This window comes from Sander lucioperca, chromosome 21 (genome assembly GCF_008315115.2).
Source record: "Sander lucioperca isolate FBNREF2018 chromosome 21, SLUC_FBN_1.2, whole genome shotgun sequence".
Classification (NCBI taxonomy): Eukaryota; Metazoa; Chordata; class Actinopteri; order Perciformes; family Percidae; genus Sander; species Sander lucioperca.
The window spans coordinates 9,284,766-9,311,633 of record NC_050193.1 but is presented as its reverse complement, the minus strand read 5'-3'; the positions used below and the strand labels follow the sequence as shown (position 1 = coordinate 9,311,633).

Below are 26,868 nucleotides of genomic sequence, written 5' to 3'. Positions count from 1 at the left end.
CTCTCCATATCACTTGCTGCCATAGTTTTGTGAGCACAATCTGCATGGTTTTATTGCTATAATTATGTAATGTATTTAAGTGCAGCAACTGATTGCTTTTCCCTAGCCATTAGTGGTCACTTTGTGTTTTACTGAGAAAATGGTTGGAGTTTCTATGGAAACAGTAACTGCATCCAATTGAGGATGTCACAGTCTCTGCCCTGTCTGAGGTCACTCAGCTACAAGATAATTTGATCATACAACACCTCCAGTAAATGCAGCAAGAAGTGGTGGAGGTTGCCTAATGCTGAACAAAAGCTCTTGAAGGTGATGTAGTGATTAGGTGAGGTGCAGATCAATACAGTAGTGAGTCTGAAAGGAACAAATGCTTACAACTGGTAGTGTGCTCTGCTCCTTTATGACCCTCTTCAAAAGACCAGCAATGAAGAGGACACTATTCAGCCAAGAAAGTAGTCTGTTTATAACACAATGGTTTTAATCATCCTGTAATTTCTGTAATTTCCTCAAAGGCAGCTGCGTCAGAGGCCGAACCAATATGTTGCTTTTTATGTTGACAACTCTGCTCTGTCACACAAATATTGATGAACTGATACATTTTAAGTGTGTGTGTGTTTGTTCATTCTTTGTGCTTAACCTTTGAATCACACATATGTAGGTTTACTGTGGACTCTTGATTAACATATAACCCTACCAGCATCATATCAACTGAATATGCACTCCCCTGCTCATACATCCCGTCCCTCAGTCTGCAAATGCTAAAGAACATTTGGCGTGATATTACAATGTTATAATAATGCACACCTCAAGAAGAAACAACGTATTGCTTTTTCAACTTACATTTCCTATGTGCCCAGGACAGACACAAGACAGGATCAGTTTGAGGAATAAATGTGGCACAAAGACCCAGTGTTAAAAGTATTTTTTTCTGCTTGTTCTGGGAATTAATCCGGTACCGACAAAATACAAAACCATCTCTGGGGTTTACTGTGCGCCTGTCCCTTTAAACATGGTACCTTTAAACTGCATTTCCTGTTCAACTACATTTCCCACAATCTACCATAAATAGGTGGTCTGTGGAAGTTCTTCATAATCAGGTCAACCAATCACATACATTCACTGGCGAGCGCGTAGTTCGAAATGGCGTTACATTGTCCAATGATCTTCTAATATTTTACAGTTTATAAAATCCGACCAATCGGTGCTACCGTTGTTGACGTTGACCAATCAACGGGCTACAATGTTGTAGATGGGCGTCATCAAATCTGACCAATCAGATTGAAGAAGGTGTTTAAACGGTGAGCGCGGGCGGTCCTAGAGTAGCTTTGGGGTGGGTCCAACAAGTAAGGACGCGTGCTTGAATTTTAATTCAGGAAAGAGCTAATAACTTGTTAAGGTATTAGTAACTACTACATCACACCAGAGGCAGGGAGCAGTATCGTACGCTGTATGTCTTATTTTCTTGTGAAATAGTCTATAAGTTTCTATGTGTGTAACATTAGCTCGTATCGCCGTAACGTTTAAATCGTTGATCAGTGCTGTAGCTACAGACATCGCTGTTTGAAGAGTGATCCCTGAACTCGCAATGAAAGCGGGCGGTAAGTAACTTAAAAGTCAACTTAACCTAACGTTAACTCTCACTACCAGAAATATGGGCATGACTTAATATAAAGCGAGTGTTTGTGAATTGGGTTAAATTCTTGCAATTTGAAAGAGTTAGCTAGCACTGTTACTAGCTCTTAGCCAACTCAAACGTTAACCGGGGTAACGTTAACCATGTAACTGTTATTCCTCTGTAAGTTAACGTTACTGTAATTTCAAGTGAGTTAATGATGGCAATAGTTAACGTTAAATAAAACGTGTCTTTTCCTGGCATTATATGCGTTTGCGGTAATTAAAAACAATATAATGTTAAACATCATGAAACCTAGTCGCAACTTAACGTTAGTTCCATTTGAAGCACAGGAGGGAAATTTGGGCGCTCACTTGGTTTGACATTTGCAGTCAAATGAACAGTTCACCGTTGTTAGAAAGCTGTTAATACTTACAACACTTGATAATATATGATGTTGTATGCTTATTTTGATACTTTTTCGGTAGTCCTCTTTCCACGGATTTAAACAATTCCGCATTCAAACAGAGGGGTTGGCTAGACCACCCGGAGATGCTTTAGGCGTTTTGAATGTGGAGCCATAACCTTCACCTTGATGTGCCTGACCTGAATCTGCTTTCATATTAACTGGCCACTTGTCTGCTTTAAATGAAGTGCAAATATTTGTTTGACATTAATGTGAGAATTAGTTTGTGAGCCCTGCACTAAGATGTGAAATGCTTTTGGGTGATGGTTTGTGTGTCTGTGTGTGCACTTCAAACTGAATATGATAACCATGCTAAAGAAAGGAAAACGTTTTGTTAAAGTGCATGAAGTGTCTAACTTATAACTACCCTTTCTTTCGGTAGTCCACTGCCGTTGTTCAAAATGCTACTCTGTTCCGGCACGAAAGCGGGTCCGTAAGCGAACTCCAGCCCTAACCTTGCTGTCTCTACCTGAGGAAGTCCTCCTCTGTGTGCTCCAGTGCCTTTCTGCTGAGGACCTGCTGTCTGTCAGAGCAGTGAGTAAACCTACCAACACACTGTAACACTACAACACAACCTCTAGCATGTATGTGCCAAGTCATCCCAGATTTTTTTTCTGGCATCTTGCGACCACCTGATTTGATAGATCAGATGTCTCTTTTGTTGATGGACTAATTGTTATGACCTCTGTTGCAGGTTCACTCCCAGCTGCGGGACATTGTTGACAACCACTCCAGTGTATGGGCCAGGGTCAGTTTCAGGGACACATGGCCATCCCCCAACACATTATGGCTATTTGAAAGGTATAGTCACTTCTGTCAAACAAAAAAAAAAAGAGCTTGTTTTTCTTCTATATGAGTTTTTACCGGAAACATCTCTCTTCTTTCAGAGCTGCTGAGAAAGGGAATTTCGAAGCAGCTGTGAAGCTAGGGATTGCTTTTTTGTACAATGAAGGACGTAAGTTAAAACATTACACAACTATCTTACGAGAGCATCCTAATTTAAATAAAGGTCAAATGAAATAGTAGGACATAAAACCCTCTTGATGATTTCTACATGTGATTACAGCTCCTCACTTGTGCCTTCTTTCTCTCCCACAGCATTGTTGAGTGATGAGGGGCGAGCGGATGTATGTGGTCGCAAGGCCTCCCACTTTTTCAGCCTGGCAGAGAGCCTGCACTCTCCCACGACAGATCCCTTCATCTGGGTGTTCATCCGTCCACCGTGGTCTCCCACCGGCAGCTGCTGCAAGGCCGTGGTGTTCGACCGTCTCAAGGCTGAGTGTGACAGCAACGCGGTAGGTTTGGCTATTGCCATTTTAGAGGACATTCATTCTTGGCTTGTGTCAACAATTGACAATCACTAATAAAGGTCAATGGTAGTGCCAATATGATTAATGTAAATGCATTTACAAAACCAGGCACCAAATAAAGCTCTGAACAAGGCTGATCTTTTATTGCTCAGTGGACAGACTGTCATGACTTAAATCCCCAGAAACATGTACATTGGATTTATGACTACATGGATAATTTCATAGAAATGGAAAAAGTGTAGAGCAGAGTGTTCATAAGGAAGATGATGTGAATGGTTTCAAGTGTTCATCAATTTATTTTTTCCCCTTCTCTCTACAGGAGAAGAGAGGACCCTTGTTGCACTGTTTGGCCAGAGTTTTACAGCTGTTTGAAGTGAGTGTGAAAGTGAGACTGAATCTGACCAGCTCTGTCTGGGTGTGGTTAGCCCAGTTTCTATTGGCCTCTAATCAAAGTGTATAGGTTTGTACTGGTGTCACAGGGGGCTGGTTTGTTTTTCAGGATCACCATGACACACAAACATGAATGTGTAGATAAGACAACGTTTCACAACCTGTTCTGTGATTAGGAACGGAACACTTAAGTCGTCTTCTTATTAAGATCTGTCATTCGTATCTGAAACCACGTTACCTTTTCCAGGGCGATGAAAGACGCTCAGATGCCATATCTATGTTGGAGGAGTCGTCACAGGCTGGCTGTCTACAGAGCTCTTACCTCTTGTGGGAACACAACCGGAAAGCAGCTGTACGTCTGAATCTCTCATTTAGTTTTCTAGAGTTATTCTTGGATACATATGGCGTTTTTCCATTACATGGTACCTGCTCGACTCGGCACACTGCGCGTCCGTTTTCCATTGCAGATTTTAGTACCGCCTCAGCGTGGCTGGTCGTCTTGCCGGCTCGACGCACACACCAGCGCACAAGTATAAACATCAGACCACTTGAGCTTGTTTTACAGTTCTGTGGAGGCTCCACGCAGAGCTTTCGCCGTAGCCTATGTAATATGTGGCCTGATGTATACATTTGTCAGCTGGTGTGTGCGTCGAGCCAGCATGTGTGTGTGTACGTAGGCTACGGTGAAAACTCTGCCTGGACTGGAGCCTCCGCAGAACTGAAACAAGCGGCGCCGCAGTAAACTGCACACACACAGAACGTCGAAGGTGTGTTGTTGTTGCCAGAAGACACATTTTGTTTCAGAAGAAGCTGGAGGCAGCAAAAAAAACAGCTGGTTAAACTGTTTAAAAATAGCCGGTTTGTTCAGGACACCCCCCTCTGTCGCTTTCACGTCACCTTTTCGGCTCTCCTCAGCTCGCTGGGAACCTCGACTGAGGAGGTACTAAAAAAAGTACCTGTTAGCAGGTACCAGGTACTTTTTTTCGTAATGGAAAACCAAAAAAGGCGAGGCGAGTCGAGCAGGTACCATGTCATGGAGAAGTGCCAAGAGACTACTGTACAGTTTCTCAATTTCAAACTTAAACAGTGCCACATTTGTTTACAATATAGTTCACATGCGCCAAAATTGATTTTAAAATGTTTATATTGCTTTAAGCAAAAATACTCTGGAAGTATATTAATTGAGAAATGGGGTCAAACTGATAAGTAATTGTCTTTTTTGTATTTGAATTTCAGATGGCAGATCCAGGCAGGTACCTCCAGTATATCCGAACCCTCCGGGACTATGCTGGCAAAGGATGCTGGGAGGCACAGGTGTGTGTGATTAAAGACCGAAAATTGCAATTATGTTGATGCAGCATTTGATTTAAATGTGTTCTTGTGCGTTTCAGTCTTGTGATGGCGTTCGTTGCCTTTATTCACTCTTGGTTGTTCACTGTATTGATTCAAAAGACAGCGAAGCGTTTGTCTTTTTGTCTTTTCCGTCTGTTATATTTCCCACTCCTCCAGAGGTGGAAGCTATTCTTGTTGAAGCACTATCAGGCAGTGTCAAGAGAGCTGGCCAGTCATTGACTTAGTTTTTGTTGTTCATTGTCTTTAGAAAGCTTTGTCTAAGCTGCACCACTGAATCTCGAAAATATGACTCATCTGAACCACAAGCTGTGTAATCACAGCAGAAAACTATTGCACCTTATTGTTATCCAGTTAAACAATCATTCAAGCCATTTTAAGCCATTCTGGAAACATTTATTTAACACATTGTCTTTTCTTTCCTCAGCTCTCCCTGGCTAAAGTGTGCAGCAGTGGGAATCCGCTGGGTCTGGAGTCAAAGGCCTGCTCTGACTTGGTGGCTCAGCTTTTCAATTCCTCTAACCCGGCATCACGACACTGCACTCAGAGCATCAAGGACACCATGAGGTAGACAGAAACAGAAACTCCACCCTGATATTACTGGCACAATTAGAGCCTGGTGGTGAATAATATCTTCTCGACAAATGAATGTTTCTGTTAGTCATTGCAATGACTCACTGTGTTTTCATTACGTTTGCTTTCTTTAATTACATTACTAAAGAGCAGATGAAACCGAACATCAGCACAAGTGGTTTCTCAGAGAATAAAGATCAGATAATGTCTGCTAGTTTAGGGATAAGGCATGAGCGTTAAGGACTTGAATCGTCTGCGTCTTATGTTGTAATGCACTACATTTAGGTGTTTTTCAATTTCTTAAACAATCATCCCTTTTTTTAATGCACATGATTTTCTGTGTGTCTCCCTCTTTTTCTGCCTGTCCAGGTACATCCTAGTGGACTGGCTTGTGGAGGTGACCACCATGAAGGATTTCTCCAGCCTGACGCTGCATGTGACAGTGGGTTGTGTGGACCGCTACCTGGCCCTGCGCTCGGTCCCCAAGGCTCGCCTCCAGTTATTGGGAATCGCCTGCATGGTAGTTTGCACACGGTGAGAATTCACACATGCCTCTTCTGTAAAATGTTTATATGTTTTACTTTTAATGTAATTGTTGTAATATAGTTACATTCTGTTTTAAAGGATTATGTAGGGCTACCAGCTTTAATGTTGGAGGATTTTTAGGCTCTTTTGGGAAGTTTAAAATATCTTATGGCTGTTTTTGAAGGTAAAATGAATGATCCAGATTTGTATTTTGTTTTGTATAAATACAAATTAGTTTATAGATTTACAATGCTTTCTTTCTTTCTTTTTCACTTTTTTTCCAGCTATATCAGTAAAGAAATCCTGACCATTCGTGAAGCTGTCTGGCTTACAGACAACACCTACAAATATGAGGACCTGGTTCGAATGATGGGGGAGGTTGTCTCTGTGCTGGAGGGAAAGATCAGAGTGAGTACAACAAGTGTCCTTATGTAATGTAGCATATTTAAGTGGCGATAACCTATTTTTGTGGGAATTTAAGAACTGAATTTGAACATTTCAAAATGTAAAAGGTGATTTCATGCACTTCCCCTCAGAGCCCCATACTGCTGGACTACGGGGAGGTGCTGCTGTCTCTGCTCCCTCTGGAGAGGCGGACCACTCACCTATTCAGCTACATCTGCGAGCTGTCGCTGCTCTACTCTGCCCTTGCCACACCACCACCTTCCAAACTGGCATGCGCTGTACTACTGCTTACACGAGCACTACATCACTATGGTAATAACGCTCACGGACACACAGACACGTACAACACGCCTGTTGGACAAGAATTGTAACACCCTTTTAACACTGACAAGTAATGCAAATAATCTTTTCAAACTAATAGAATGTACAGCTTTAGTTGAGTGTTAAGTTTATGTTCCCCTTGACTTATGTCTACTGCCTCCCTCTCTGCAGCTCCTGTCTGGCCCAGCCAGTTAGTTGACTACACAGGCTTCTCCAAGCAAGACCTCACTTCCCTTTCTGTGCTGCTCTATGTCAAGTGGTAAGCTCCTCAGTGTTTGTTTTGTCTATAGTGTGTGTTTTGACTCTATTGGTAGCCAAGAAATTAATTTCTCTCATCCTTCACTGGATTCTGCGCATTCTCCTACAGCTGTTGTTTGACAGCAGTGATGGGTGGCATGTTAATGTAATCGCATTATGTTCCCAGCTTTACTGTTGCCATTGTGTGTGTGTGTGTGTGTGTGTGTGTGTGTGTGTGTGTGTGTGTGTGTGTGTGTGTGTGTGTGTGTGTGTGTGTGTGTGTGTGTGTGTGTGTGTGTGTGTGTGTGTGTGTGTGTGAACTGTAATACTCAAATGGACAAGTAACAAGAGGTGATTATAGAGATGCAGCAAGCAAAGTGGTGCAAATCCTTTTTTTCTTTTTTTCTTGTCTTTGTTAACCCCTTACCGTTTGTCTCTCCTCAGTTTCAGTCAAGACGTTCCCAAAGATTACAGGCATGTGTCTCTTACTGGCGTTAAGCAACGGTTTGAAGATGAGGCCTACCAGCACATCAGCAAAGAAAAGGTACTTTATTTAACAGGAACACAAAACAAACATTTTGAAATTGTAGCACGGTGTGTCTCTACTTTGTAGTTCCCTGAAACTGGTCATTGATATTATTTCATGGCCTCCACAAGGTGATGGATTTTAAAGAGCTGTGTCAGATCTTGGAGATTCCTGAGGTGGAGCCTCAGATGGAGCCTCCCAGTCCCACTGGTCAACCAGCAGACATCCACACCTTCCTCGCCTCTCCATCCAGCACCAACAAGAAGTAAGCCAGTTACCAACACACAAGTTCCTCATTGCAACATATAAGGGCTGGGTGCTATTTGAAAACAATAAATTGCTTTAATATCAACCAACAGTTGAGGCATATACTATTAACATGTGCGCAATGTGTATGCAATATATCCTGCTGCCCCCCAAGAACATTTGATGGACCCCATTATATTTTTCTTTATCACGTAGTTCTGCTGTGAGCACTCTGCTTGCATGGCTTTCTAATGGCACTGGGCCATGTTAAAAAGACACACAAAGAATTTAGTTATGAGAAATAACACAGTGGCTCATGTCAAAATGACCAGTGCCCCCAACACTCTCCTTGCTCATTTAGCAGTTCTTTTTTTTTTTTTAAGATTATTTTTTGGCCATTTTAGGCCTTTATTTGGATAGGACAGCTTAGGCTTGGAAGGGGTTGAGAGAAGGGGAATGACATGCAGCAAAGGGCCGCAGGTCGGAGTCGAACATGTGGCCGCTGCATCGAGGAGTAAACCTCTAAATATGGGTGCCCGCTCTACCAGGTGAGCTAACCAGGTGCCCTAATTTAGCAGTTCTTATTGCCCAAAAGTTGTTTGTTTGTTCCATCTGTGACTCGCTCTGTCGACTCACTGAAACACGCTTGTCCACTTTCTCCCAAGGAGACGCGATGACGGCATGCAAGCGAACAGAACGAGCTTTGTGGCCACTCCCACGGCAGAGCTGTCAAATCGGGAGGAGACGCTGCTGGGCGACATCCTTGACTGGAGCCTGGACACTTCCTGTTCTGGTTATGAGGGGGACCGGGAGGAGGAGAGCGAGGGAGAAAAAGATGCTGATTGTGAGTGTGTATGAAAGAAGTGAAAGGGGCTGGGCACGTTTCTTCTAGTGTTACTGGCAGAGTTTTAAAATGTGTTGATCTGTAAAGCATATAAATGAACTCTATATATGTGAACTAATTCATATATAGAGGAGACTGCATGAGTCAGTATCTCTGTAGGACATTATATAAGATGATGCAGCAGTTACAACGTCCAGCATAATTATTATTATTTTTTTTTTTTTTTAACAATTTGCCTTTTAAGCCCTGTTCGCACGGGATTAGTATCATTTGGGGACCTTGTGATTTAGAACCCCGAGAGTTGGGTACCCAGAGGCGCTCGAGGACGGCCAGGACGAAGCTGCCGCACCGCACTTGGGTCGGGGGTTCCATATATTTTTGGCTAGGCCCGGCAGAGGTTACCAGAGGCGCATACCCTATCATCTCCCATCATTTTTACTTTAGAAATTACAGATATGGCTGATTCGCACAGGATCACAGACAACCTCCATAATTATTATACCATATTATTAATGACTAGAGGTCACCAGGTAATACTTATCCTGTGCGAATAGGGCTTTATTCACCCATTCACACACACCTGACTGCTGACCTACCCATCGGGAGCAACTTGGGGTTCAGTCTTCAGTGTCTTGTTTAAGGGCACTTTGACATGTGGCCAGGAAGCCTCTGCCTCCTGAGCCACATCTGCCCCATGTTGCTGTATAGAGTGCGTTGTGGTCTGTAGTTTGTGTAAACTTTGCCCAAATTAATTAATCAATATGTTGTCTCTTTCAATAGCTTCCATGATATCCATCAAACTGCATTCGCTGACTGATGCAGATAAAAGACTAGAGCACTGCAGAGCCTTGTCCAGCGATGAAGACAGCTTCTCTGAAGCGGAAAGGGATGTGAACAAGGATTGCCAAGACCAGGAACTCCTTTCCTTTTCTACAGACCTTCACAGTTCAGGATACTCCTCTGTCCAGAGTGTTAGCCCTTCATCCACATGCTGCTCCTCCTCCCTCATGCCTTGCACATTCAAGACCTTTACCACTTCCCTGGGTGCAGCCTCCGCCAATGCCCAGCCAGGCTTTCGCCTTCTGGTGCCCATGCAGAGGCCCCGGGGCACCTCCAGCAAACAAGTGAAGAGGAAGAACTCGGCAGCTCATAGTGGAGGTGAGGTGGATAAAGAAGAGGAGGAAGGAGACAAGTATTCTGCCAATGCGGGGTTTCTGAGCCTATAGACCGTGGTTGTTTGACTTGCCTCAGGCTCAGTTATCCTCCAGCACTTTTCTTTAGTTCTCGATGCCTGTCTGCACTGAGCCATTTTGTCAGAAGATCAAAAGACATTTAGCTTAAAGGCAAGTAAGGGAAAACAAATGAATTACCTAGAAACTTGGCTTTCTATTACATTACATTGCCATGTTTACAGGCATAGCGCAATAAAATACCTCCCATAAACCTAGACTCGCAGTCAGCTCTGAAACCACTGGAACATGAATTGAGTTTCCTCAGGACCATTTCTGTTGTTTTACAGCCTTCTAAAACAATAATCTCACATCGTGTTCGACAGTTGTAAAAGCAATGAAACCTCATGGACTTTTTTTTTTTTTTTTTTTTTGGGAAAAGAAAGGTGTTCATTGTTCATATTTTGGAAAAAACTTAAACATTGCTGTCATGTTATTGTGATTGTTTTGATTATCATAGTTTCTGATATGCACTGTCTGTACAAGACTATCTTGTATTTTGGTGAATGTCATCAGTATGATGAAAATGTCTGCATCTGAAGCCTAAACAAAATATGATTGTATGAGTTCCTCTTGTTCAGTTTTTACCTAACTTCTACGTGCGTTTGCCAAAGGTACTGTAGTGGTGTCAGCTGTGTTTTCAGGGGCATCTACGTGAATGGAAACAGAGCTGTGAAATGAGTATTTTAGTAGTCTGCATCTTCTAGAGTACATATACACCAGTCGTGCTGTTAATATTTTTGATCAATATTACTTAAAAGACCTACAGTATAGCACCTTATCCCATTAGTAACAGCAGATGTTCAATAAGGTGTTCTGATAATGGAACTAACCAAGAATCACCAGCTGGATCAGTATCATACAAACTTCAGTGTATCATCCAGATGTTTTAGTGCTTCACAGTCATTAACTATTTAGCTCCACTGAATGAGGCACTCCATGTGACTCACATGCTGGTAAATTGTACTTAATCAGCTTTTCCTCCCATCTGAATTAGGTCTAGCACTTTTATCATCACAGGAGTGCAATTCAATTAAATGTAACAATTTCCACGCTTGAAACAATCAATGCTTAAGTCATTTTGAATGGATTTGCTTTGCCTTCTTGAAGCGAAAGGGAAGTTCAGACACTAAAGGAATATTACCTGATGGGGTTTTAAAAGTACTGTATGCCTCATTCAGGAGACTGAGTACACAATGTCTAAAAGTCTGTGACTGACTGTATACATTTTAAACTGTTACACCAGACTAGTTATAACCGGTAAAACGTTTTTATTATTATTTTTTTTTAATAAATGTACATAGTACTATATGTATAAATGGAGAAAGACAAAGAACATGCCACTACTACTTGAAATAGTTTTTGCTTCATTCCAAAAAGGCAGATTCTTAGTGAAACTTGTTTTTCTACAGTACAGTGTTTTCTAAATAGACCTGTGATGTGAATATGTAATTTTGTATTGAGTTAAAAATAAACCAAGCTATCATGCAAGTTTCCTTTGTTTTTTGTTTTGTTTTTAAATAAGAAGCTATGGGTGTATTGCAATATTAGAATCTGTATTAGTTTAATTAAAATGTTGTGTTCAAGAGCTCATCAAAACCAGGGCTGTACCCATAGAAGAAATACTGAGGTCATGAACAGAAGTCTAAAAAAATACAACATGGCTCTTACATGAAGTATTACCCTTTTATTTCCAACATAATGGTCTAAATGGTGATTTGAAGTCCTCTCCACACTGCCAGAGATAACATTCTGGTGGAGAAATACTGGGTCTAAAGATAATGGAATCAGCCTTACGCTTGTAACTATAAAATGTAAACTCCTCCCAGATGCTAAAACCCTCACATTTCCAGGTATTACTTCAGAGGGCAGGACCACAGTGCCCTGATAAAGTTCTGTTTACTTGTTATAAGGCCCATTCTTGGCCCACTCACAGGCTGATTTAATTAAGGGGATCAAATCCCTTTTTATCTTTTAAGACAACTGGGTACAATGATGGATTGTTTTGTTTGTTTTACAGTTTGTTGGTGTTTCGGTTTTCTTTACTTGTGTTTTTGTGACTAAAGTTTCCTGTCTATGTCTTATAGTGTCTGTACACGACACGTTTCTCTCAAGAAATTGTATTTCGTAAAAACAAGTTATGTGAGAGTTGGTGTAAAAGGAAACAAATAAGTGTACAAGTTGTGATAAGTTGGATACCATGTGGTAAAATGCACCTACCCAAGTTAAACAGCAATACAAAAGTTGAATTCAAGAGCTAATCAAAAACATGGCACTTGAAGGTATTATTTTATTACTGAAAAAAGCAGATACATTGATGACTATTGATGGCAAAAAACAAATGACTACGACATAGCAATGGCTGAAACAAGGGCAATACAACTACGCGTACTATAAATTGTAACAATACATAAATATGTAAAATACACATAAATAATATATTTATTATTTTTCAGTAGGCCCAGCTGTTTAGCTCACGTGACACTCCACCGTGATCACGTGAGGTGTTTTGTTGACGGTTGTCGCTGCATTTTGCACGATGAATTCATGAGCTTACACAGTGTAGCTGGTGCAATGTCATCGCCTCGTTAGCAGACAGCAGACGGAAGGAGAACAAATCTGGACCTGCGGCTGCAGACGTCCTTGTCTTCACTAATGCTTGCCGAGCCTCGATACTGTCGGTGAAGGAAGAAGTCTCTCAGTGATGCTCTTGTCATCGGTTTGAGATATAAAGGAGGAATTGTATTCACCCCGACAGGAAGAGGGACCGCAGCTCGGGAAGTTCATGTGGCGAAACCTGCTTTTTTGAGGTAATTTGACACATTTATGTCATAAAGTCACTTCGGCGGAGACATTTGATTATTAATAGAGTGTAAAATGAAACAATTTCGGCGAGTCAGCACGTTATATTTTGGAAATACCTAGCCTTGTTCCTTAGCTCCATCATTAGCATTCGTCAGAATCCTTAGGGATTAACGAACAAGTCGATTGTCCAATCAGGAGGCCCAGAAGGCTGTGTTGGGCCAATCAGAGAAGAGCAAGGCAGGTTTCAGGTAATAAGGAGAACGAACAAGGAAAAGGTCCACGTCAATAATGGCTTAATTGTTTGCTAGAATATACTAATAGAGAAATGGTTGTACATAGTATGTAGCACATGGTCTTCTGAATTCAATTACACAGATAAGACCACTGATATATAACGAAAAGGATGTAGACTGTAGACTCAGAGATGAATAGCACCAGTGTGGAATTCAGACAGTCCCAGTAAGACCAGTTTTATTGCATTTGTGAACTAATGTGCTGTGCTTTGAAATGGGACTCCAATTATGTGCTATAAGACTCCCATGAGGCAAGCCTGGTTGCAGAAACTTTACCAGTTCATATTTATTGATGGCCCACTTTAGACTTTAACTAGTAACTGTAATGTAAATACTGTATATTTCAACATCTTATAGTACTGTTTCAACTAAAACAATAAACTCTGGCCTGTAAAACCGGTTTAACATGTGGATGTCAACAACCAATTTTGTTTGCACATTCGCCTGCAGTTTTCTTTTTTCTAACTATTTCCTTATGGCTGATGTCACCCATTAGACCTGTTTCCCCAGCCCTATCTTGTGACTTTCTTATTTCATACTGTCTTCATTTAACAAATTGTTTTGTGTACAGTTTCCAACATAACTAAACTATATGCCGATGGCTCAGTTTCACTTCTCTTTTCTTTTTTTCGAGTTATTGTTAAATAGAAACTGAGATCAGAAACCTTTACAGCCATTACTGCTAATGGAAGCTGTTTCGAAAACATAACTAAGCTTAAAAAACCCTTCATAATAATTTCAAAGATTGAACTGTACGTTTAGCTCTAACCCAAAACTAAAAATGTTTTTTTTCTTGTCTTTTTTCACTCTTTTCCTATTACCAGCCACAGTAGAAGGCTGACTGGACTGTGTCCCTTGTACCACTCAAAATGGCTATTGTGCGACAATTTGGACTTCTGGTGTGGAAAAACTATCTTCAGCAGGTGAGTTGGAGGGAGGTGAACCTACACCTAGCTTGTATGGTTCCTTTTTAGGTGCTGACATTGTTTGCAACTGTGAATTGTCTGAAGTATCTGTGTTTACAGAGCAGAGGCCCGTATGACAGTATTTGCTAAAGTAAAGACTCATGGGACATCATAAATACAATAAAGTGACTAACATTTTTTTTTCTACAACTTATGATGTTAGCCAGCTACTTGGAAACTGGTTGCCTCAGTAATTTACAGTGTGCCTGTTGCACTCTTGTTGTGTCACAGGCTCAAGCTAGGTCAACATATTGGTAGCTAGAACATGCTTTTCCGAGTCTTATATGGCTATCTTTTGGTGGAATTACAATTTCTACCTTTTTTTTTTAAGGATTCAAGGATTTATTATTGTCATTATACAATTCAGGATTGCACAATGACATGTAGCGGTAGCCCCCTCCATGCTACACACACACAGAAAATGTATAAATCAATATTCAAATTATTTCAATTATTAGACCTGATCATGCGACATGATTCATTACAACCAGATTTTGTATTATGTACACTATAGATTCATGTGTTTATGCAGACATCTACCTTTTTTGTGAATATTTTATTGAGTTTTTTTATAGAGTTCATTAACAACTAAACAAAACAAAAACTAAAAACCCCAGTAAAATAAAGAAACAATAAATGCATACATACAATTTAAAGCTATAGTGTGTAGTTTCTGCCGCCCTCATGAGGAATTCTACGTAATGACAACAAAACGGTCGGTGTGCGGCCCCAACCCCTCCTCCACACAGTTGTTGCTAGTAGCCAAGGAGGACACGGAGGATTAAAAAACATGATGGACTCTTCAGAAGAGGTAATTATCTTCACTCATGCTTCTGCGCGGGAAAGTCACCGGATGACACAATCTTCTGAACATAGCCATACTGAGAAATACAGAGAGAGTTTTGTGGAGCTGATTTAGCTTTGTAGCAACTCATTTGGCAATGGCTTGAATGTAACGGACGTTTATTAATATGAAAAAGTTACGCACTAAAGCTTTAAGAAAAAAGGAAAGGGGGTGAAAAGTTATGAGCAATTTATGTATTCTGTATATACAGGAGATACACATGCACACGTGTAAATATATTTTCTGTTATATTGCAATTATAGAAGTATTCACCTTCACATTCGTTGGTTAACATGTTACACACAAACCTGATCACAACTCAAAATCTCCAAGAAAGACTCAACGTCTTACATTAGCAGTTCCTTCGAGGTTTGCACCATTATGTAGTTCATGGAAAATCATATCAGGTTCAGGCTCAGACAGAAGATAGGAAGGAATTTTTACTTTAAATAGGGCCAGTGTATTGCTCTGAATGGCAGTTTGCATAGTTTTGAACATTATTATCAGTTGATGGTTGCACAATGCTGCCTGCAACTCTCCAGAAATGGAATTGGCTATCTGCTGCATAGCATGTGTGGTGTAAGGTTGTTGCTCCATCTCCCTTTACCTACTCCCTGCTCCGCCAGTTGTCTAGAGACTACAGAAACTCTATTAGGCCCAGGCAGGAAAAAAAATACAGTGCATCTTGGTGTTGCTTGTTCATCTTGGCTGGAGAAAATATACACAGAGTGCATGTTAATCACTTAAACTGTATTACCAAATATAATGCATTACGACATTTTACCTACTCAAGCAAAATGTGGACATTGTAATTCAGGCCTGTAAAAGCCATTCAGTTAAGTCTAAGACATTACAGAGTGCAAGTTAAAATATAGGGAAAATATATCATAAATAAAATAAAATATATTTGTGTTAGACAGTAATTGCAAATGGATAAACTGAATGTAAACAGGAATGTAGTAAATGTATATTCATACTGAGATACCGGCTGCCAGACAGCAGCAGGCTGAACAGTTTGTGGTTGGGGTCTCTGATAATTCTCTTGGCCTTCTTCCTGGATCGCTGGGTGTAGCGATCCTCCATGGATGGCAGCTCCGTCCTGGTGACGTGCTAAGCAGTTTTTTACCACACTCTGTAAAGCTACAGTTGGGGACACTGCAGATGCCATAACAGGCGGTGATGTAGCCGGTCAGGATATTCTCAATGGTGCACCTGTAATACACCTAATTGACAAGGTTAATGATTTCTAGGTGAAAGCTTATGTTTAAATTTGATACTGTCTGGTAGTGCTTGAGACAATTACCCCAGTATTGTCCACATGGACCCTGTCCAACTGGCATCAGAGGCAATGCGAATACTTTGACTCTCCTGGATACTGAGGCTGTAACATGCGTGGATGCACACACGCACACATGCACACACATAAATAACTAATTTTAGAAGTTACAGTGGTGTCAAGACTTACATGTATATGCATGCTTGATAAAAGTACAAAGAGTTTTTTAATAAATTAAACAGTAGGGTTTGGCCCATTTAGAGTAGTATCTTAGCAGCCTTACGGTAAACCAAACCAGATGTGGTGATTAAAAACGGAAGACATGATTTGTGCTCAACAATTAGCATTGCATTTTTCAGATTTTGAAACAATAAATGTAATGATACAGTACTGGGTGTTCGGTGTTTTAATACTGATATCAGAATAATACTAACTTTGATTCCTTACTTTGCTGAGTGTAGACATGTTTTCAACAATACATAAAATAGAGCATAAATCACAACAACACTGTTATTTAAATCAGGTAATCTCTGATCAAAATAAGCAACACTAGCCATGCATTCAGCTCCAAGTTGAATGCTGTGAATAATGTTACGACCAAAAGTATTCATGCATTAAAACACACTTTATAAACATGGACAAATGGGGAAAATGTTTAGTCTTGGCTTATATTTATTCCTCCAAGTGATCATTTGATTGAGTGCTGAAAGGGGAATGTCTTATATTGACGCTCCTCTGAGATTGACTGTAATGTCCTGAAACTGTCCAAGTCCCTTTGTATTCCAATCACTCAACAGTAGGAGACCGTTTATATTATGCTTTGTGTCAACTGTCTGTGAAATTTTCTAATTTCAATTCTGAATAATACCCAGATCTCATTTTGACTGTAAATGATGTGTACAGTAGTTAGCATTTTCAAAGCATATTGAAAGTTTGGAAATGGGTTGTGTTTGCTGTTCAACGCTGCAGTGCTCTCAGTTTTGAGTGTCTCATTATACATTGCTCTCCTGTTGCTGAAATATGGAGCCATTTATTAATTTTCATTAAGGTATTGAGTTACTTAAAATCATGAATCAATATGTCAAACATAGCATAGTTAATCACAATACCTTTTCAGTTTGTGCTTCATATTCATTTATATAAACTCCTCTTTCACTCTTTTTTTTTTATCTTCTACCTCTTTTTGTCATACCTCGTACACTCCTATCAAGCAGATGACAAATTATCTCTATTCCTGCTCTCCAGAAACGTCAAATCCTGGTAACTCTGGTGGAGATACTTCTGCCCCTGCTCTTCTCCGGCATCCTCATCGTGCTACGTCAGAAAGTGCCTTTTAAGGACTACCCAAATGCCACCGTCTATGAGAGCTATGCCGTTGACACACTACCCAGTAGTTTGTTTCACAGCTTGCAGCTGGCTTATGTGCCCGGTAACTCCAGTGTGGTGCGTCAGGTGGCCGAGGAAGTGCGAGGGAGCCTGGCGCTCTCTTCAGGTGGGTAATAGTTGGGCAGGAAGTGGGTGGCGGGTTCAGTACGATGTTGGCTTGTATTAAAAAGCATCTCCAAATGGGCAGTGGTGGCCTAAAGGTTGGTGAAGCAAGCTTGTCATTAAATCCCCCGGACCTGCAGGATAAATTTGGGTAGGGGAAAGTGATAAGCAAGTCACTTAATCCCAACTGTTTCAGTAGAGCTGCTCAGTGACCAGCAGATCAGTTTCCAGGTGTGAATGTTATCAGGGCGTTCCTTAAAAAGAGAGCATTGCTCTCAGTGTACTCCTCCCTTAAAAAATAAAGGTGAAAAATCTAAGAAACGCGTTATATCTGGTTTCTTTAACCAGTTCAAAATCCGAAATGTAAAACAAAAGTTTTGTAGTTTTATAGGGGGTTATATTTCCCCATGATTCTAGTCTTTATGCTAAGCTAAACCTACAGGCTGCTGACTATAGCCTTATATTTATGTTTCCCAAAAAGTCAAACTATTCCTTTCATATGGCCATTCTCTGAATGACTTCATAAAACATTTTGACCTAATAAAGATCCATGTCAAATTGAAACATTGCCATTAAATTTATGTGGCTTGGAGTATGCAGGCTTTACCTTTTTTGTTCAGTACCACAATTATAACCAGTAAAACAAACAGCTTAACTAACAGCCTTGGCACCAATTGTAATCTGGGGCAGAGGTGGGAATACTGGTTCCTCTAGAAATAGACCCTAGGAGAGCCAACAGGCTACACCCTAATGTTGTGTCAGACTGTATCTATCAGCTGGGAATTTAGATAGGGAAGAGGAAGCTCACACACTGTAGCGTCTCAGGACACCTATTCACACACACACACACACACACACACACACACACACACACACACACACACACACACACACACACACACACACACACGTTTGCCTGACCAGCTATTCAGATAAACATGCAGACAGTCTGACTGACAGGTAAGCGAATAAGCTGTTTGCATATTTGATTTTATGCTGACAGACAATCAGCAAGATGGACAAATAGCAGTCATGTGAGGCTGAAGGCAGAGATGTAGTAGCAGGTAGACAGATCTGTGTAACTGCAGGTTGTTTTGTACACAGACGTGTGAGATCCCAGCTCAGCCATTAATGAATAATTTAGGTGGCCTCGGCGTCCAGAAGAGTAGGTGGAGGGGAATGATCAAGGTTAAACTTTAGTATGTCATGCACACAAAAGACCACAAAATGTGACCTCAATGTTCTGACTAGAGCTGGGCGATATGGAAAAAATCTAATATCACGAACGATATTGTTGACCAAATACCTCAATATCGATAATGCGGCGATATTGTAGAGTTGACAATTGGTGCTTACAAAAAAATATTGACACAATGAGATTTCTGATAAATAATCATCATTAATGTGTATATAATAACTAAGTGGGTAAAGGCAAATAATAGAAAAGCTAGAACAGTCTGGTAGGTTAAAAAAATGACATCACTTTACTGTAATGCAACCTTTAAAACCAGGGACAGATAACACTTGTGTCGTATCACGATATTACGATATCCAAAATCAAAGACGATATCTAGTCTCATATCACGATATTGATATAATATCGATATATTGCCCAGCCCTAGTTCTGACTGACTGAAGGGGTAGTCTTGAACAGTTAAAAAAAAAACCTGTGATATTTTAAATGTCAGTTTTACATATTTAAACAACAAGGAATGTTGAACTGGGACCACTGAAAAAGGCAGCACATTTAGGGTGTTCTATTGTAAAGATATTCGGTGTTGAAACACCTTGTCATATGTTTTGCATGCTGTATTGTGAAATGAGACTTCCTATATTGTGTAATCTCAAAGTTATGTTGTTGTTAAAAAGTTGATTTGACATCTCTTGTGCAGATCATCAGTGATAGCTTTTCTGTTTTCTTGTACTATTGTCATTGAACTAATGGACCATTGCTGTTAGCTAATTATTTCATCTTTTATCATTTTACTTTGACTTTTTTCGTTACTTCAGCTAATTATTTCAACTGTTAAGTAGGACTGTCAAATGATTACATTTTTAATCGCTGAATTTAAATTTAATCGCGATTAATCGCATATTTTATCACGATTAAAATTCTATTATTTTGCATTTCAGAACAGTTTTTAAGTACATATTAACAATCAAAAGCAATTTTTACCAGTGTATCTTGATTGGGAATCAAATGAATGCAAAGAAAGTTACTTTATGAACTTGATTTTAAGATTTGTAATTATTTATTTACTGTAAACAAAAGAAAAATGTGTGAATCTGTCATTATTGCACAATTCCTCCAAGTACCTAACTAAAAAACTAAAAATCCCTATCCTTACTAGAGTCAATATAGTGTTTTGTAACTCCTAAATAATGTTGATTACTCACTGACGTCCAGTGATCACCGTTTAATGAGACAGCGTTTGCAGCACTCTGCAGCAGTTTCAGTTGGGCTGCTTTCTCCGTGTCGTACAGGCTGTGTATCCGTGAAAACTACTGTCCCCCTTGACGGCAATGAGACAGGTCAGAACATGCCAACCGTAGTACGTCTTTAAGACCTGAGTCCTCTACGATGCTGACAGGTCTGCAGTTAGTTGCCACCCGTTTCGCAAGAGCTGTAGTAATTTTTGGGGATTTGGTTTCATCCTCAGGTCGGCAAGTAGCACTCACCAGCATGCTAGCGGTATCACGTTAACTGTACTACTATGCTTAGCTCCGTAGGTGGTAGCTCAAGCTTGACGTGCTTTGGTGATATTTTAATTCGGCTTTACGCAACGTGCATATGGCTTTCGACTTGTCTATGAGCCGTCCGGGAGTTTTGGAAAATAAAAAGCTCCATTCAGATTGTGTTGCTGCTGTGTTTCTCCATCATGCCTGCAGCCTGCAGCAGCAGGATGTGTTGGGGGGTGGTGCCTTGGCAGCGCCCAGGATGCAGCATCTCTCCAGCTACCAGTCCACACTTCGGACTTTAACCAGCGACCCTCCGGTTCCCATTCCAACTCCCTACGGACTGAGCTACCCCACTAGCTAACAAGTTGAACCATTCATTACTTTCATGACTGCTCGCTTGCTAACTAGCATTCATGTACTAGCCTTCATGTACTAGCATTAATGTACTCTGAATTGCCACACATGGCTTTAAGGTGTTACTACTGACTGAGATTGATGGGGGCTGTGTACTGTGCAGTCAGCGTAGCTATCTTGCTAGTTTTTTTTTTTTTTTTTTTTTTTTTCCTGAAACACAAATATGTGAATATATCACTTTGAGCAAGCCCGGATTTTATATTTTTCCAAATTAGTTTATCCACAATCTTTCCATGTACAACAACTGCAGAAGTAAGCCCTGGAACCACCCCCGGTTAGTAACTACTGCATTAAACTGCTAACCATTTCAGCATTACCCAACACAGACAGCTGAAGTGAAGTTTGGCAGCTAGTTGGCAGTGACCTGTTTCTCTCTGTGCCCTGTGTCTGCAAGTGTTTACTTTATGAAACTGACCAAGATTTACCTCTGGGATCAATGTGTAATACTGACGTCCTTTGCCAGACTCAGAATACTTTACCTTCATGTGTGCTTGATGAGTGAAATGAAATAATGCCATGGAGATTTCCAGCTCTGGAAAAGAAAGAAATGTAATCAAAAGTGAAAAGAAAAAATTATTTGTTTTATCTATTTTTTCCCTGCTCTCTGTTTTCATTCAGTTTAATTTGGACTGCTTTGACGTCCTTCGTGTTTTAGTTTTGTGCGTATGTCTTCCCTTTTTATGTGATCTAGCATCTGTGTCAAAAAAAGCATGTCTCGCATTTGACCTATTGTAATGATAATTGTGGCCATAGAATTCAGTAGGCTGTCAGTGAGAGTAGCGAGCACCAAGGTTGGGCAATGAGACAGGCATTAAAAACAGACGTACGTGAGATGAATGCCAAACCACAACTTGTGTGTGTGTGTGTGTGTGTGTGTGTGTGTGTGTGTGTGTGTGTGTGTGTGTGTGTGTGTGTGTGTGTGTGTGTGTGTGTGTGTGTGTGTGTGTGTGTGTGTGTGTGTGTGTGTGTGTGTGTGTGTGTGTGTGTGTGTGTGTGTGTGTGTGTGTGTGTGTGTGTGTGTCTTTCTTTTCCAGTGCGTGGCTTTGAGACAGAGGAGCAGTTTGAGGACTATGTGAGAAATGACCCTCTGTCAGGAAAGCTGCTGGCTGCTGTGGTGTTTGAGCACCCCTTCACCCACGATGATGAACCTCTGCCCCTAAAGGTTAAAGGCAGCAAACACACACTGTCACACACCGTAGCAGGTAGATGCTTGATTCTTGCACCTAAGGAGTGCTGCATTGCTTTGTTGTCTGGTCATTGTGTCACGGACACTGAAGAGTCTAGCCACAACATGAGTAAATGCTGCTTTTCTATATTTTAACAGAAGCATAATTACCCAGAGAGGTGCAACATAGTTATATATATAACATAACTATGTTGCTTATGTTACACCTCTCTGGGTAATTATACATAAATAAATACATAAATGAACAAAAGGTGATCAAACGAAGCATAAGACACAAGTGCTCATTCTTTCTCTCTTTTGCATAATTTTTCCTCTTTGTTTTTATTTCTCACCCCTCTGCTTCTCTCAGTCCAGTATCAATCTTTAGCTAATAAGTTACTGCAACACAGGACTGTGTATCAACTTTTAAAAAATGTACAATAGTAAACAGTAAACAAAAAAAAAAAATGGTTATGCCACTCACTGCATAGTGTAGGCTCCACCCCTCTAGGCTTTGTACAGGTTACTAATTCCTCTCTCTTTTTGCACCCTCGTATGCAGGTGAGTTACCACCTGCGTTTCAGTTTCACCCCACGCAATGCCCCACCCAAGGAGAGGTCGGAGCTGAACCCCAACAGTGACCTGGACTGGCACACGCTCAGCCTCTATCCCCTCTTTCAGCTGCCAGGGCCGAGGGAGCAGTATGACAAGGAAGGGGGCACGCCTGGTGAGAACCCCTGTCTCTTTCTATTTGACCCTCCTTGTCTTCGTCTCTCTTTATCTGTCTCTTCCACTTCTTTTTTCTCCCCTTTTCTCTGTTACCTTTAAGCCAAAACATCCCGTCTTTGATGCTACCAAACCTTCACGAGAGGACCTGTCATCCAAAAATAAATGTTAAATATTCTTAAAAACTACACATTTTACAGAGGTTATTCAGATAATCATTTGTCCTTTTTAAAAAGCCATTTCAAACAGGATTTATTTTTCTGCTGAGACAGAGGTTTAGGATTGATGAAAAGCACTTATTTTCCAATCTCTGGAGCGAGGCTGTGTTTCTATGGCAACCACGGCCCTGCACATCTAGTGTTGGCACTATCAGGATGCATTGTGCCCTTGCATCATTAGTGGGGCATTTGTAAGGTTTTGGGCCCCAAAACTTTATCTTCACATTTGTCCCTCAGGTTGTTTAATTTAAGTTTTTAAATGAGGTCTGAATAATGATGAATTGGGGATTAGATAAGAGACTGTTCTGCTGTGGCTCAGACCTTTTTTCATAGTAAAGTTCCAAAGTTGAGAGGCATAATAGGCATGCTCCAAAAGATGAAGTCATCCTCACAGCATACTAGAACAGACAAGCTTTTAGAGTCACATGAATATGGATTTCCAACCTCCACATGCATAATAACTCACAACTGCAGCTCCGCTTTTGTTCATCAAGGCCTCTTACCCATTTTCATAACCCATTTTTCGTTAACTTTTAGATGGAAGTTAGAAGGAATTTGCCTCTAGGTCACGTTGTAAGTTTTGTTGTGCCATGAGTCATTACTTACATAAACATCAACATAATTTCTTCAGTGTTAATATTTCTTTGCTCTTTTTAAGGTTATTTCCGAGAGGGATTCCTTGCTGTACAGCATGCAGTGGACCTAGCCATCATGCGCTCTTACAACAGAACGTCTGCTGCCTCTTTGCTGGGACGTATCAGAGTGGTCCTGTCGCGGTTTCCTTACCCTGCCTTTATATATGACGTCTTCATCCTAGCCATTCAGAACCAACTGCCCCTACTACTGGTGCTCAGTTTTACCTACACCTCCCTCAACATAGTACGATCTGTGGTGCAGGAGAAGGAAAGGAAGCTCAAGGTGTGTTTGTGTGTCTGTAAAAGGGATGTTTTTATTGGTGCTGAAATTAGCAATACAACTGATCCACTTTTTTTTGGTGCATTTTAGGAGTACATGAGGATGATGGGTCTCAGCAACTGGCTCCACTGGAGTGCCTGGTTCCTCATGTTCTTCCTCTTCCTCTCCATTTCAATCTTTTTTGTCACTCTGCTCCTTTGTATCCAGGTGAGTTTGTGTTACAAAATATAGTTACATAAGCCACATTCCAGCACGTAATACCTTCACCCCAAATTTAAGCAGTTTCTTAGATAAGTAAAAGGTAATCCAATATCATTATCTACAGTAGTATTTAGTGGAAATACCTGCAGTAGGTATTTATTTAGTGTTGAAATATGCAGCCAATCTGTAGCTCTCAAAGCTAAACATCATACATTGTGACTTGATTAACTAAGACACGAGAGGCAGTGCTTTACAGTGGTTTTAAAACCAAGAGGAAAAGAGAAATTAGCTGTAAAGCCAATTATCTAATAGTTATAATAACCAGTTCATAATAATCAGAATCAGAATCAGAAATACTTTAATAATCCCAGAGGGAAATTATTTTTGTTACCACTCCAGGTATACAAACAACGTATACAAACAACATATATTATCCAGATTTTTTACATGTATAATAAAAACAAATATACAGTAATAATATATAAAATATGAAATGTACAGTGTTAATGTGCAAATAGTGCAATAAAAAAGAGAAATGAGTGTCTATGTTGAGGTGATTATAGTGCAATAAAAAAGAGAAGTGATTGTTTATGTTTGAGATGAGATGATTACAGAGGGGGTGTGTGACTCACTGTGGTGCATCTGGGTGAGAGGAGTCTTCTGCTGAAGGTGCTCCTCTGCTGGGCCAGTGTGTCGTAGAAAGGGTGTGAGACATTATCCAAGATGGACTGAAGCCTGGACGACATCCTTCTCTCAGCCACGGTCGTCAGTGTCCAGCTCCTCCCCTACGACATCACCAGCCCTCCTGATCAGTTTGTTCAGTCTGTTGTTGTCTGCGACCTTCATCCCACTGCCCCAGCATGTGACAGCGAAGAAGATAGCACTGGCCACAACAGACTGATAGAACATCCTCAGCATCGTCCGACCGATGTTAAAGGACCTCAGCCTCCTGAGGAAAAAGAGTCGACTTTGGCCCTTTTTGTAGACAGCCTCGGTGTGTCTAGTCCAGTCCAGCTTATTGTTTAAGTACACCCCCAGGTACTTGTACTCCTCAACAGTGTCCACAGGGACCCCCTGGATGGAAACAGGGGTCACAGGTGATTTCACCCTCCTCAGATCCACTACGAGCTCCTTCGTTTTTGTCACATTGAGCTGCAGATGGTTCAGCTCACTCCAAGTGACCCACAACAGTCCTGTATTCAGTCTCATCACCCGTTTCTATGCAGCCAACTATTGCTGAGTCATCAGAAAACTTCTGAAGGTGGCAGGACTCAGTGCAATAGTTGAAGTCCGAGGTGAAGATGGTGAAGAGGAAGGGAGAGAGGACAGTCCCCTGTGGAGCCCCCGTGTTGCTGACCACCCTGTCAGACACACAGTTCTTTAGGCGTACGTACTGTGGTCTGCCCGTCAGGTAATCAACAATCCAGGACACGATGGGGGCCTCCACCTGCATCGCAGTCATCTTCTCACCCAGTAGAGGCGGACGGATGGTGTTGAAAGCACTGGAGAAGTCAAAGAACATGACTCTCACAGTGCTCGCAGGCTTGTCCAGATGAGTGTAGACTCTGTTCAGCAGGTAGATGATGCTGTCCTCAACTCCCAGGCTGGGCTGGTAGGCGAACTGTAGTGGATCAGTGAAGGGCCTGACCATAGGCCTTAGCTGCTCCAGGACGAGCCTCTCGAAGGTCTTCATGATGTGGGACGTCAGAAGACCTTCGAGAAGCTCGTCCTGGAGCATTTGTTTTGTGTTGAGCAGTGTAGTTACTGAACAATAGCTTAGCATCACAATTTCAACATGAAGTGCAGGAATGAGTTCATTCTTTATTTAGAGGCTGTAAAACTGAGCACTGGAACAATCTGTTTTCTAACTGTTGTTTTAGGTGAGCCCTAACGGAGCGGTGCTGACCTACAGCGACCCCACGCTTGTCTTTGTCTTCCTGCTCGCCTTCACTGTGGCCACCATCAACTTCAGCTTCATGATCAGTGCCTTCTTCTCACGAGGTGTGTTTCTGTGTCTGTCCACTCTTTTCTGAATGATAAATATGCCTCTCTTTGACTGCCAGTCTCTTGCTTTGTGAAAATTAGCGCATCTATTTTTTTTACTGCTGATGTTGTATGGTGCATTTTCTTGGTAAAGAGAAATGTTTTGTTCACTTAAATTGGTATGTTTCTTGTTTTAAGTAGTTCTCAGCTGTGTCTGTCTTCAGCCACATGAAATTAAAGAACCCTGTCCGGCCTAAATAACATAGATGATAAAGAAAACTTTTTAAATCCTATCTCTCCTTTCTCGTGTCCTCCTTGTCTTTCCCTCTTTGTGCTCTCACTCATTCAGACCAGCATCTGAATGAAAGTGTCTCCTTCCAACTTTCTGCAACAAAGCAGCTCAGGTTACAAGTGCTCGTCACAGCCTCAGTTTTATGCTGCCGTTTCCAAAGCAGTTGCACCTATGAACTTGCTTAGCCGTGCTGTAGTTTATGTTGTTCTTTAGCTTTTTTTTTTTACACTCATAATAAACATTCCTTTGATTATAATTGATTGGGAAGCCTTAAAAGCCTTTTGTCCACAGGAGCTGAGTTAAAGAAAAAAGTATTTCTGTCCTCTGTCACCTGCCCAGCCAGTTTTCCTATTTGGCTTTGACAGTATGAGCCAAGTTACCTTAGGTGTAATTTTTAAAATCTTGTCCTGCTCTTCCTTTCTATTTCCTTCTTTCTCTCTGCCTGGCCTGTCTGTGGTCGAAGAATAATTGCCCAAACTGTGGTATTTGAAAGCTTGACTTAAGTCATTAAAATTGTGTCAATTACTGCTTAACTTACAGATACTGAACATGAGCTGAAGAAATCGCATCATC

At 41.0% G+C, this 26,868-nt stretch overlaps 2 protein-coding genes across 2 annotated transcripts in view; both read left to right on the top strand.

The window, feature by feature from the left end:
• The first annotated feature begins 1,582 nt into the window (after positions 1-1,582).
• ccnf (cyclin F) lies at positions 1,583-11,522 on the top strand. The gene is made up of 17 exons (XM_031312937.2): positions 1,583-1,595; positions 2,458-2,609; positions 2,770-2,876; positions 2,963-3,030; positions 3,174-3,370; positions 3,705-3,758; positions 4,023-4,127; positions 5,012-5,089; positions 5,553-5,692; positions 6,068-6,232; positions 6,508-6,631; positions 6,760-6,940; positions 7,121-7,208; positions 7,631-7,730; positions 7,844-7,977; positions 8,624-8,802; positions 9,583-11,522. The coding sequence occupies exons 1-17, from the start codon at positions 1,583-1,585 to the stop codon at positions 10,026-10,028; spliced, it is 2,331 nt and encodes a 776-aa protein (XP_031168797.1). The 3' UTR covers positions 10,029-11,522.
• A 1,021-nt stretch (positions 11,523-12,543) lies between these two features.
• The window catches only part of abca3b (ATP-binding cassette, sub-family A (ABC1), member 3b), a 29,271-nt gene continuing 14,946 nt past the window's right edge, over positions 12,544-26,868 (top strand). Inside the window, exons 1-8 of the mRNA XM_031312381.2 lie at positions 12,544-12,841; positions 13,954-14,052; positions 17,460-17,706; positions 21,830-21,957; positions 22,522-22,687; positions 23,563-23,822; positions 23,910-24,026; positions 25,901-26,021. Coding sequence (XP_031168241.1) covers positions 13,999-14,052; positions 17,460-17,706; positions 21,830-21,957; positions 22,522-22,687; positions 23,563-23,822; positions 23,910-24,026; positions 25,901-26,021 — 1,093 coding nt within the window. The 5' untranslated portion in view covers positions 12,544-12,841; positions 13,954-13,998. The remainder of the gene's footprint in view (positions 12,842-13,953; positions 14,053-17,459; positions 17,707-21,829; positions 21,958-22,521; positions 22,688-23,562; positions 23,823-23,909; positions 24,027-25,900; positions 26,022-26,868) is intronic.

Excerpts from the sequence above, each read along its gene's own strand:
- ccnf (XM_031312937.2), top strand. Across the intron at positions 4,128-5,011 it reads AACACAACCGGAAAGCAGCT|ATGGCAGATCCAGGCAGGTA; the intron begins GTACGTCTGAAT and ends TTTGAATTTCAG. Across the intron at positions 5,090-5,552 it reads AAGGATGCTGGGAGGCACAG|CTCTCCCTGGCTAAAGTGTG; the intron begins GTGTGTGTGATT and ends TTCTTTCCTCAG.